This window comes from Pediculus humanus, genomic scaffold (assembly GCF_000006295.1).
Source record: "Pediculus humanus corporis 1103172108194 genomic scaffold, whole genome shotgun sequence".
NCBI classification, from domain to species: domain Eukaryota; kingdom Metazoa; phylum Arthropoda; class Insecta; order Psocodea; family Pediculidae; genus Pediculus; species Pediculus humanus.
The window spans coordinates 194,488-208,465 of record NW_002987764.1 but is presented as its reverse complement, the minus strand read 5'-3'; the positions used below and the strand labels follow the sequence as shown (position 1 = coordinate 208,465).

The following is a 13,978-nucleotide window of genomic DNA, read 5'->3' as shown; positions in this document are numbered from 1 at the left end:
ATAATTTGATGAAAGGTAAATCACGATTTAAAAACTGATTACCGATTCTCAATTTTTTTTTTTTTTTAAACTCCGTTCTTTATATATTCGTAATAAAAAATCAATAATTATTATTAATTAATATTATTAATTATAATTATTATTATTATTATCATTTTTATTGTTACATTATTGTGTTTTTGAACGGAAAAGAAAGGAATTTGAATAAACACACACACCGATTGTAAATAATAATAATAAATAAAATATTAATTAATTTACTACTCTCGTAAAAAATATTAACGGTTTTAATAATTTTTAATAATTAATAATTTTTTTTTTTTTAATAAATGAATTTTAAATTAAAAATGAAATCGGAAAAAAAAACTTTGTACGTGGCAGTAAACTTATAATATTTGATGACGTAAGAAAAAAGTAAAAAATCATTATTTCATTTGTTAGAACCAACTTGTTTCGTATTGTTCTATGTTTTTTTTTATTGTTTTTATTAATATAGCAGACGACAATATGGAAAAATAATTATTACGTAACTAACTGAATTTTTTAAAATATTTTTTTTAACCGTAGAGTGTGTTATATTTATTTTTTATAAAAATTAAAAAGGGTTTTGAATTTAAAAAGTTTTTCTATTATCATTATTATTGTTATTATTATTTTATAAAAAAGTTTGAAAGATTCTTACGTAAAACGTTTTTTTTAAAAAAAAACAAAAATTGTTTTTAATTATGTTTTAAAGATCCGTTTAAAAAAAACACGTGGGGGTACAATAAAATTTCGAATGTCAACGAACTACTTTCCCCGTTTAACTATTTTAGGTTCGGTTTAATCGTAAGCACGCAATCCGGAATTTCCCTTCGACCCCCCCCCCTTTTCGCCCCCTTCCTTCCCTCCCGCCCCCCCGAATAAAATGACAACTTTGCCTTTATTTGTTTTTTTTTTTTTTTTTTTTTTTTCAAAGTAAAATTATTAATAATTATTTGCAACTTTTTTTTTTCCGTAATATTTGATAGATAGAAAAATGTTATCGTCATTTACGCGTCATTCGAATTTGTAAATTTTAAAATTTTAATCCACCGCGTAAAAACGCGCGTTTTTTTCTCTCATATGTGTAATACTCTTATCGATAAAAAAAAAAAAATAATGAAAGAAATAAAAAAAATTTTACTTCCTGCTGTACTTAAAAAAAAAAAAATTTCACGGGAATTTTCATTAGAGATTTCGCAAAAAAAAAGATTAATTAAGGACAGGAATAAAAATAATAATAATAATAATAATAGTGATGATGATGATAATAAAGATTTTGATTCATTAAAAAAATATATACGTTCGTTTATTATTATTATTATTTTCACGCTCATCAGATTTGATGATTCTGAGACGTTTGTTTGATAAATTTTCTTTTTTTATTTTTTTCGTGATTTTAAATTTCGCGCCAAAATTTTTCGCCAAGTTAAACAAAAATCCCGAATGGAAACAAAAAACATTTGTATTATTTGGTTTTTTTTGCTTAGTTAATAAAAAATTATAGGATTACTAATTAATGTAATTGTTTTATTATCACGACGGATAACAAACAACAAATAACAAACAACAAACGGATTTCGCATTATTATTATTATTATTAGTAATTTTTTATTCTTCCTCATGGCAGATTGATTTTATTTGACCTTAAAGAATTTGACCACGAACGCCACCGCCTTTTTTTTTTTTTTGTTAAAAAAAGAAAGTAACGAAAGCAATTTTTTTTTTATATATCTTCTCCCCTTCATAAAAATGGCGTTGAACTTTCTCATTCGCATGCATAAAATTTTTTTTTTTTTTTTTTACCAATTATAATAATAATAATAAATTTTTTTTTTAATTTACCAATTATTATAATAATAATAATATTAACGGTTATTCCGCGTTTGGTCACACCGGTTTTCATCCGATCTGTATTCTCGGGGGGGAAGGGGGTAATCCTCGGACAAAGAAAGAACCAGAACAATTCTCATTCGATTTTAGGTAGTTTGATGAGAAGGTGTTTTCACTCCAGAGATTTTTATACACCGGTATATTCTATAAAAACCTGGAATAAATTTCTGGAATCAGTTCAAAAACGTGTAATTCGTATCGTTATTAAAGGCATAACGCAATAATAATAATAATTTTTTTCGATATGATGATTTTATTACGCGTTAAATTAAGTAAATTTATTTAAAGGTGATATAAAATTAATATCAATATTATTATTATTATTATTGTTATTATTATTATTATTTCGAAACGTCAAAAAAAATATGATTCGAATAAACATTTTATCGTGATAAAAAGTAAAAAAAAAAAGGAAAATTATTATTATTATTTACGATATCGTCGATAAAAAGTAAAAAAGAAAATTATGCATCATTTTAATATCATCTTCCGGTACTTCCAACTGATTTGATTTTTTTTTTTTTACTTTCTCCACTAAATAAAATAAAACGTAATTTATTTATTTATTTATTTTTTTGTAAATATGAGTGAGATTAATAAATTTAACTTTCATTTATTAATATATAACAAAATTTACAAATTAAATTTTTATTATAAAAAAAAAAATGAATTGTATTGTGTGAAACGATCGATGCCTTGAGGTTGTCTGAACTTAAATGTATTTAAAGTTGAAAGTTTGAACTTTTGAGCCCCTTAAATGTTCGGTACGGTGAAAGGTTGAAAAAATTTTGCACTGATATTCAAAAGGCACGCGAGCGCTACCAACATAACAAACGTTGTACGGTTTTTCTGTATTTTAAAAAATGGCCACTGAAATTTTTTTATCATTCGAAATTAGTTTAATCGAGTGTGATTTATCGTTAAAAGAATCGTTATGATAAGAACAGGGGGGGGGCTTGTTTTGAGAAAAAAAAATTTTCCAATCGTGTGAAGTCTTAAGAAATCAAATTTACCAAAAATGTATTATCAAAGATGGGGGGGGGGGGTTTCCTCGAGTTGTACTCCGGATGCGGATAGAGGGATTTTGTTTGCAAAACATTAACTAATAAAACGAAACTAAGAGAAACTAAGATTGAAAATGTCAATGATGAATGATAACACATCATCCAACCGTGACGAAGATGAGTGATTGTTCAAAACAAGGTTCTGGCTCTTTCTCTCGAAGATGATGGGAGGGGGGAGGGAGGGGAAGAAGTAGAGTCGAAATGTAGGTGAAACTTTCGCGAAAATTCTTTTTTTTTTAACTACTGGTCTCGAAAATTCAAGTTCAAAAGGTCATTATTTAAAAAAATTTGAATTTTTCCTTTTCCCCATTGTGAAAACTTTTGTGCATGCATGAATGCATTTATTCAATGAGGTTTTCAAAATGAAAAAAATGTTAACGAGTAAAAAAAGACCCGAAAACCTGATTTTGAAAGTAAATAAGAATTCGGAAGTTATTAATATTCTTCTTTATCATTCGTTTGTAACAAAAAAAAAAAAAAAAAATTTCGAGTGTCCAAAAATTTTTTTTGATGGTTTTTTTTTTTTGGCTAATAAACAAACGATATATAATTTTTTTTTTATTACGGTAATTTTAAATACTCTATGAATTTTAAAATATTTTTTTTTATATTACGTCACAAATCAAAGTGATGATGAGTGTACGCGTATGACTGACATCGATGACGATTTCAAACGTTTTTTAATTTTTTTGGTAAAAATTGTAATTAATAAAATAAGTGGTAATAAATATATTTTACATTTTATTAATTATTATTAATAAAATTAATTTAACGCGATTATTTTTATTTTTATTTTATTAATGCGTGACGATTTGAAAAATTTTATTCGTTAAAAAAAAAAAAATTCGTTATTTTAAATATTACAGCGCTATCAGGCGATTAAAAATAAAACTAATAAGTTAATGATTTTAACGAAAGGCGACGCTAGCATCGCAGCCATGTGTTTAGTTTAAGTGATCTAAAAATTAAAGTGGAGAAAAGAAAATATATAAAAAAAAAAAAATTTTCCAGGTGATATATATATATATATTTTTTTTAAATTTAAAATTATTATTATTATTATTATTATTATTATTATTATTACGAGAGTTTTATTTATTATTATAAAATTATCACCACGCGGTTTACTGTAGGAGGAAAAAAGTTTTACGAGAGAGCATATATATTTTAAGTGTTTAAAATGTTTGAATTAAAACAGGAAAAATGTAAATTTTCTTTTTTTTTCTTATTTGTTTCGCGAAACGTAAAAAATTTTCCAGGTATACTATTAAATAACGAATCAAAATTTTCTTTGTTCCATAGAATTTCCAGTTTTCAAAAAAAAAAAATTCGTTTTGAATGAATCAACTTTAAAAAATAATTATTATTATAATTTTTTTTTTTCTTTTGAATTATTATTTACGCAACGTTTGTTAAGTTTTTTTTATTTTTAAAAAACATCAAATTCCGACGAAGTTTACGAAATAATAACAAACGAACAAACAACAACGAAATAAAAACTAACGTCGTGAATATTACGTTACTTTTAACCTGGAATTAATGAGACAAATGACTAAAACGTAATCAAGGTCGATTATTCGGGTAGTTTAAAACCTTTCCCTTTATTACATAACATAAAATTTTACGTATCAAAAAATATTTTCACGTTTAATTTAATTCTAGTAATTTCTACGTCTCTGATTAACCCTCTCACCTCCCTCCCTTCTTTAATTTCAACTCATCAATAACAAATTTGTCAAAATTATTATTTTTTTTCCGAGTGCGTGTAAATACGTGTGGTGATTTCCACAGAAATTTCTAGAAAAATGTATTCATTCATGCAAGTTTAACCTCGGAACGTTTGAAATATTTGTTTAAAGTGTCAAATTATTCAATTAAAAACGAGTTTACTCTAGTATAAGGCAAAGAATAATAATAATAATACTAAACTTTTTCAACAAAGAAAAATAATAAAAAAAAAAAAAAGATGGGAAAGACCGATGATTAATTTTTTTTTTTTTTTTTTTTTTTAAATTTCAGGTTTGTCATTGACTAATTTGTCACGTGAGAGGTTTACAAAGGCGGTAAATACGAAATTTTTTTTTATAAAAAAATAGTTTACAAGGTACCGGAGATTACGCAATTTTTAAATTTTAAAAATACCCCCACGATATTTCGATAGAATATTCTCGATTTCACCGGGAGTAGTAGTAATAACAAAATTGTTATCAATCGTTTTGATAATAATACTTATCACGATTATGGTATTTTTTTAATTAATTTAAACGGTTACCAACCTTTTTTTTTTCTTTCTTTCTCTAGACCTTGACGTTGTTCTAGAAAAAGAAAGAAATAAATGAAAGTGTTTTTTGTTTTGTTTTGATCAGTCACGTGGGTAATAACCGGAAGGGAGATTTTTTTTTGACGATACAGAAAAGTGACAAATCAAATAAAATATGATTCGACGTGGTTTTTATTTTTTATTTTAAATTCATTTTCGACATTTTTAAAGGATGTGATGATAATAATAATAACGAACGAAAAAAAAAAAAAAATTCATCTCATTACAATTGTTAATTTTTTATTTATATGGTTCGCGGCGTTTCGCGACCGGATTTCATTACCCGTCGTAACGCGGTCGATAAATTCGAATATAATTATTATTATTATTACTACTATCATTTGTTTTTCGTTTCGGTGTAGATAAAAAATTTTTCGGAAAAATCCTGGGGAGGGGGAGGATCTTTGTGATTTCGTGATTTAAAAAATACGTCACATTGTAATTTTACAATTTCGATGTGTGACGTAATTACAAATGATTTTTGTTATTACTTTCTAAAAAATTTTTTTAAAGTTCGAACGTACGAGCGATTTAAATTTTTTTTCTTTCTTCTGCCACGTCCTTTCGTTCGTCCGTCGTTTTAAATAAATCAAAATTTCACTCGGATGAAAAATAACAAACAAAAAAAAAAACAACAACAACAAACTATGTAATTGCATTGTAAGGCGTAATTTCGGTTTTAAAAAAAAATTTATTTTTTTTAATTAATCATTTTAATAATAATAATAATAATGATAATGATACGTATTATTAAATAATTATTATTATTAATTTCGACGTATAATTTTACCATCAATCATTTTACGAGAAATTATATATTAATAATTTTTCACCTTAAAATCTAAACGAAACAATGAGAGCAATGGCTTTCTTGGCTATTATTATTATTATTGTTTTTTACTTTTACGCGTGAGTCCTGTGGGCTTAAGACGACACAATTCTTTGTTTTTTTTTTTTTTTGGGGGGGGAGGGGGATTAAAAAAAAAAAATTTGATTTAATCATAAATTATTTTTTTTTTTTAACCGAGAGTTTTCGATCGTACGAATCGTGCACATGGGTTCGAGATTCAAATCGAACTCGTCGATCACTTCCGGTTTGTAATATTTCCGGTACGAAATTTCATTTTTGCGACCTTGAGAAAATAATCCTTTTTATTATTATTATTATTATTCGAACATTCGAAAGCGTACATTTTTTTGTTTTTGCCCAAATTTATTTCTCATCAATACGATTATCATTATTATCATAATTGTTATTTATTATTGAGTATTCTTTTTAGACGCGCACGCACTCACGCACGCACTCTTTCGTCCTTAATTTTCAGAAGAAAGAATTTTTTTTCCTTTTCTTTTCTTTTCTTTCGTACCTAAAAAAAAAAAAACTTTCGCTTTTTTAATTAGTGACGTGAAATCTTACATATATATTGAAATAAGATCGCGTTAATATCCAATAATCGAAACATGTCGAAACATTTAAGAAAAAAAAATTTTTTTTTTTTCACTCGTTTTATTATTATTATTATTATCAATTTTTTTTTTTTTTTTCGAATACCATTTGTCATCATCGATTGTTTTGCTTTTTTTTTTTTTGGCACACGACCCGTTCGATTCGAGTAAATAATCAATCGTGATAGGAAAATTAAATTTTCACGGATTTTTAATTAATGTCTTATTAACGAAGAAAGAAAGCGAAAAAAATTTTTATTTATTTATTTATTTATTTTTTTCCCTCGTAATCATTTGAAAGTTATTAAAAATAAAAATTCTCGCGAGTGATAAAAGAAAAAAAAATATGACGACGATGATAACAAATGTTATAATTTATAAATTAAACTTTCCATATATATATATATATATATTATATAATTATTACATTAAAACGCGTGACGAACTGACGTCGTTATCATCACATATAAATACTATAATCGATTTATTTTCTATTGACACGTTCGTTATTTACTTGACGCGTTCGTAAAAGGTTTAATAATAATATTAACGTATAAAAATTTTATTTATTTATTTATTATATTATATTATATATATTTATATATGTACAATTAAAAAAAAAAAAACATTATAACATAAAAAAACATTCATTCATGATTGACATAAACAAAAAAAAAAAAAGAAAACATTCTCTAATCAGACGTAAATAAATTGATAAAAACAAGTGTAAGAAGAATAAAAAAAATCTGCTACACTCAGTTTTCTTTTTCTATTATTATTATTATTATCATCGTATAGAACGCTATAGAGAAATGTAAGAAATTATAGATAAAAGACATTCTGAATAGAAACAGATTTTTTTTTTTTTTTCGTCTGCTAATGATGTGCTAGTAGCATCTGATACCGTACGTACGTTTATTAGTAAGATTATTCGAATTTAATATTAAAAAAAAAATAGCCCGAAACAAACAAACAACAGACGGACGCAAACAACAAACAGGTAGTACGATGTGAAAATTAATAATATTAAAAAAAAATTCAATTTACGCCATTTTTTCTTTCTCGAAATTTTCTCTCTTTATCTCACGACTTGACCTTTTAAAATTTTCGTTTTTATTATTATTATTATGGAGGCACGACAACAAAATACAAAACCGGTCAGTTTTTATTATTATTATTAAAAGTTTTGATTTTTTGCCCGGAAGTGAAATTTTTAACGCGTTAAATGTGTCTTTTGTTATACACAAAGGGGCGTCGTGCCTTTAGAAAAAAAAAAAAAAATTTCTCCGATTTTATTGTTTGTAATTATTAAAAATGATGATGATGATGATAATAATAATAATAATAATTCATTCGTGAGTTTGTATCGATGGACAAAAAAAATTTTATTTATTTATTATTATTTACGACGCGAGTAATAAAAAAAAAAAAAAAAAGAATTTGAAATGGAGAGTATTAATAGTAATAATTATTATTAATCGCGCCTATGCAATGGAGAAATTAAAAAAATTACGCGGGAATCTTTACTACTTTTACTTTTATCACTATTACGATAATGATAATGATAACTACGGTATCAGATGCTTAGCGAATTATATATAGTATTTAATAAAACCTAACTAATTAATTAATTTTTTTGTACCGAGTGTATTTTATAACCGAAACGTTGAAAAAAAAAAGGGGGGAGGGGGAAAATGCTGTGTTGACGATTTGTTATCGATAACGCGACAGCTTTTTTTTTTTTTTTTTTTATAAAAAAAATTATTTTAACCGTTAATTTTCAACATTATCGGAATTTAAACAAAAACAAAAAAAGTCAAAATTCCAATCTGAAAAATCGAGATTGGTTATCATTGAGCGTAGTAGAATAAATTCACAATTGAATAATAATAATTATTTAAAAAAAAAAAAAATGTAAAAAAACTAATCCCATCCGTGGTGAATGGGCACCCAAACCTTTTCCCAAACGGGTTTCCATACCTTTTTCCAGTCTGGAACTTGAATTTCTTTCCACGCGGGGACCCATACGGTTTTCCATTCGTCTTTCCAAACTAATTTCTTATCCGGAACCCATTCTTGTTTCTTTTCGGTTCTCCATATTTGAACTTTTTCTTCTTTCCAGACTAGTTTTTTGCTCGGGACCCATATTTGTTTCTTTTCCGTTCTCCAGATTTGTTTGTATTCGGTTTTCCATATCAATTTCTTACTCGGAACCCAAATTTGTTTTTTCTCAGTTCTCCAAATTTGTTTTTTCTCAGTTCTCCAGACTTGTTTCTTTTCGACTTTCCAGATTAATTTTTTATCGGGTCTCCAGATTTGTTTCTTTTCAGTTCTCCAGATTTGTTTTTTCTCAGTTCTCCATATTTGTACTTTTTCCGTTCTCCAGACTTGTTTCTTTTCCGTTCTCCATATCTGTTTCTTTTCCGTTCTCCAGTATTTTTTCCATTCCGGTTTCCATATTAATTTTTTCTTCCAGAGATCGTGCGCCGTGACTTCGTAATCGTGTCCCTTTTCGATCGTTTTGTGACCCGGAACGTGTTCCTTAACCCATACGGGAACCCATATCTTTTTGTAATCGACGACTTGTATTTCTTTCCAATCTGGAACTTGTATTTCTTTCCATGCCGGCACTTGGATTTCTTTCCAAGCGGGCACTTTAACTTCAACCCAATCTGGCACTTGATGTTCTACCCAATCCGGAACTTGAATCTCTTTCCAAACGGGTACCTTAACTTCGACCCAATCTGGAACTTGGTGCTCTACCCAATCGGGAACTTGAATTTCTTTCCAAGCGGGCACTTGAATTTCTTTCCAAACGGGAATGTTGATCTTTTTCCAATCGGGCACTTGTATTTCTTTCCAGGCTGGCACTTTTGTTTCTACCCATATCGGTTTCTGTACAGTTTTCCAGTCTGGAACTTGAATTTCTTTCCAAACGGGTACTTGAATTTCTTTCCACACGGGAACTTGTACTTTTTTCTGTACGGGTTTCCAAATTTGTTTTTTAACCGTTTTCCACACTTGTTTCCATTCTTCTTTCCAAACTAATTTTTTCTTCCAAACTCCTTCGGGTTCGTGATGATGATGATCGTGATGAAACGATGCTGGAGGACCGTAATGAGGATCAGGACTGTAAAACGAAACAAAAAACAAAACGATTACAAATTTGTCATACGCGCAATATTTAAATTTTAATTAGACGTGATAAAAACTTATTGAACGATTAAAAAAAATTTATTTTTCCAGTAAGAAAAAATTAACAGCGACGAGTCAAAAGGTCACCATAAATAACTTTATTTTTATTATTTCATCATCTCATATATTTTTCACAAAAGATTTAAAATTTCATAAAATATGCTTTTACGATTGCTACTGACGATATTAATGCACGAGTCACGCTTTCGAGTACCGGTTAAATTTGCTACCTGCAGTTTTTTTTGCTATTAAATTTTTCCTCATTAGAAAATAATTAACGAACTACTCACACGCACACGCACACGCACACACACGCACAAATCGGTCACAAAATTCTCATTTAAATAAATTTAAAAAAAAAAAAAAAAAACTATTTAGCAGTGAGAATGACAAATCGTTAGTGGGCATTTTTCGACCACCCGTTTTACTAAATATTCATCAACAACGGTTAATTTCTATGCGATGATAATAATAATAATAATTAAAAAAAAAAAAATCTATTTTGTTTCGAGTGAAACTTAAACATATGCGGAAATAATAATAATAACAATAATAATAATGATAATAAAACTCGTTTAATACATCAAAAACATTAAGTCACTTTTTTTGAAAGAAAAAAAAAAAAAAAAAAAAAATGGCGTTGCAAATTTTAGGAGGTAATTAACAAATGGAAATAAGTTTCCGGTTTTATTTTATTTTATTTTTTTTATCATTATTATTATTATAAAAATTAATAATAATAATGATAATGATAATAAAATTTCAAAAAAAAACCAACGGGGAAAATTTTATTTTATTTTTTTTTTTTTTACGCGTACGATGATGATGATGTAAATTATTATTATTATTATTCGGGAAAAGTAAAAAAAAAATTTTTTTTTAAATTCTCCAGTGTGTATAGAGTCTCCAGGATATATTTACGAGCTTCCAGTAGCATAAAAAAAAAAAAAAATTTCTAATCGCGTCAAAACTTTCATTTTTCGTAGTAGCAATTCTTTTTTTCACAATTAAAAAAGATTCATTGTTTTTAACGCGGTCAAAAAAAAAAAAAAAAAACGTGCTGAAAAACCCAATAATGATAATAATAATGATAAAATCCGCGCGAATGAATATTTAGAAAAGCCGCGAACTTGAAATTATCGTCTGTAATAATAATAATAATAATGATACAGGCTTGTCAAGGTTATTTTCAAGCGTTAAGGTTACTACAGATGAATGATTTGAATGAAAAAAAAAAAAAAAAAATTTTTTTTGTTGTTGTTGCATTATAGAAATCGGCCTTGCCCGAGGATGCAGAGTATTTTTTTTTTTTTTAACTACTCTTGATTAATGCATTATTATTATCATTATCATTATTATTTACTTGAAAAATCAACGTTCGTTAGCTTGAGGGTCACAAACGGTTTTGAATAGTCGTAACCGATTCGGTCGTCAAAAAAAAGAAGCGAAAATAATTGTTTTTTTTTTTTTTGCACATTTTTCTAGAAAAAAAATTTGAGATGTAAGCGAAGGACGGACGGTACAACCGACCGACTAACTAATTACTCTTTAATTCCCAAAATAATAATAATAATAATAATAATGAATAATTTAAAAATGTATATATAAAAATATTCTTCCGTAATTATTTTTTTTTTTTTTTGCCTAAATTAAAGTATATTAACCGAGTGTAAAAAATTACATGTAAAATTTTAATTGGTCGAAGCAAAAAATTAAAAAAAAATTTTAAATTTCACTCCGGGTTTTACCTTCTTCGTTACGTTTAAATCCTGCGTGCGTGCGTGCGTGCGCGTATGCGTAAGTGAAAAAAAAAATTAAAAAAAAAAAAAAAAAATGACTGACGTAAATTTTTTAACTAGAACGTTACATAACAAAAATCAGACTTGGACGAATATAATAAAACAACATCTTCGGTTAAAATAATAATAAAAAAAAGGAAAAGTTTATAATTTTATGTGACGTCATTACGAAATCACGAATTTTTACGAATGAAAAAAAAAAAAAAAAAATGGAGGAACTAGTCATTAATTTTTTTTTTTTTTTCAAAACAAAAAAAAAAATGGCTCGTAAAATAAAGAGAAATTTATTTTTTATTGACCCTAAAATTTTTATAAAAAAAAAAAGTTGAAATTGACCTTTTGATATATACTTACGCACTCACGCACTCACTTGTAATCGTGCGTAAAAAAAAACCCGTTGAGAAATTTATGACGTCATTAAAAAATTAAAAGGTAATAATTCGAAAAAAAAAAAAAAAAAGATGATGTTACCGAGAGGGGAAAAAATTAATCGCGAGGGGGGAGGGAAAGGGAGGGAAAAGGTAAAATTATTATCATTGTTCGTGAAAGTAAAGTCGGGGTAATAGAAAAAATTACGACGGAAATCGTACGATGATAAAATAAAAAAAATGTATACGAACCTTTTTTTCACTCTTATTGGATCGGCGAAAGTGCAGGCCAAAAGCCAAAGCCCTAGGACCTAAAACAAAAAAAATTACGTCATAATTACTAAAAATTTTTAAATTAAAAGGTGTTAATTAATAACGAAAAAAAAAAAAAAAATTGAAAAGTTTCTTTCCCGTCGGTACGTTGTTACGTCTGATTCTAATTCCCCGATACAAATTTCTTTTTGTTTTTTTTTTTTTTTTCATTTCGTTTCGAGTTAAATGTAAAAAAAAAAAATAAATTGTTAGCAATGGGGTCGTAATTATTAATTTCGCACGGAATCGTGTTTTAAAATAAACGTGGAAGCAGAAAAAATTATATTTTATACGAAAATGAAATTATAATCGTATAACGACGTCCGATAATTTCTCACATATATGAAATAAAAAATTTTTTTTTTTTTTATAAAAAATCGTCGTGAGTAAAATAATAATAATAATAATAATAAAACTGAAAGTTTTTCTTCTCGTTTAGGCAGCCATTTTGTTTTTTTTTTTATATAACAATAAAAAGAAAAATGATTTGAAAAATTAAATTAAATAAATTTTTTTTTTTTTTTTTTTGTTAAATAATCGGGGATCTTGATAAAACAATAAAAAAAAAAAGTGAGAGAGAGAGTTATGCCCCCAAAATAAAAAAAAAAGAAAAAACCGCAAGGGTTAAATAATAATAATAATAATAATTGTAATTTAAGTTTGTTAAACAACAACAACAACAACCGTTAATTGCAAGCAAATGTCAAAATGAATTATTAAATTAAATCGTGGTAGAATTATTATTATTATTATTATAAAGAAAGAAGGACTCAATTTTTCGTAATGTTGTTATCTAACACTTAAAAAAAAAAAAACGTGATTACGACGACGACGATCCGGAGAAAAAATCTGGAAATTTCCAGTTGAGAAAGAAAAAAAAAATTTTTACTAAGAAAAACGACAGGGAAAAAAAAATCTTTTTTTTTTTTGCGAAAAAATTCCATTAATGGTTATAATAATAATGATAATAATTGTAATTTGTTTTTTTTTTTTTTTTACGGAGATGGTAACAAACAAAATGTTGTTCGTTCATCTTATTAAAGCGTTTCTTTTGTTTGTCGGTTGTTATAAATTGTGTAAAAAAAAAAGAAAAATGAACGCGTTTCACGTGTTAACGTTCACCCGTAACCCGGAGAAATTTCGAATTTATCACGTGACTTTACAAAAAAAAAAAAATTTTTTTTTTTAAACCGTTAAAAATTATAAACGAGAAAAAAAAGCGTAGAAGCTTTTTGTAAAAATCGCAAAACCGGAAGTGATTCGCACCGATTAAAACGAATTTTTAAAATTGACCGATTTTCCCCTTTTTCTATTTTTTTACCTTTTTCTTTTCGATTTTGATCGTTTGTCGGTGGACATTTTTAAAAGTTTGTTAGAAAGTAAAAAGCGGATGATTTAAATAAACTTAAAAAACAAACAACAAACGGACAGACAGACGCGAACGGGAATCGAGTGAAAATAAAATGAAATACGAAAGCGTAAACGAACGATTCATTTATCAATCTTACAACCGTGTGACAAAAACAGAACGAACAAACGACCGTTAAAATAATAATAATA

At 26.6% G+C, this 13,978-nt stretch overlaps 1 protein-coding gene across 1 annotated transcript; it reads right to left on the bottom strand.

Annotated features, from left to right (window-relative positions):
- Positions 1-8,667: 8,667 nt before the first annotated feature.
- On the bottom strand, positions 8,668-10,203 carry Phum_PHUM426050 (uncharacterized protein; the record flags this gene model as incomplete). The annotated part of the gene is made up of 2 exons (XM_002429222.1): positions 8,668-9,874; positions 10,154-10,203. The coding sequence occupies 2 exons, from the start codon at positions 10,201-10,203 to the stop codon at positions 8,668-8,670; spliced, it is 1,257 nt and encodes a 418-aa protein (XP_002429267.1).
- Positions 10,204-13,978: the final 3,775 nt, after the last annotated feature.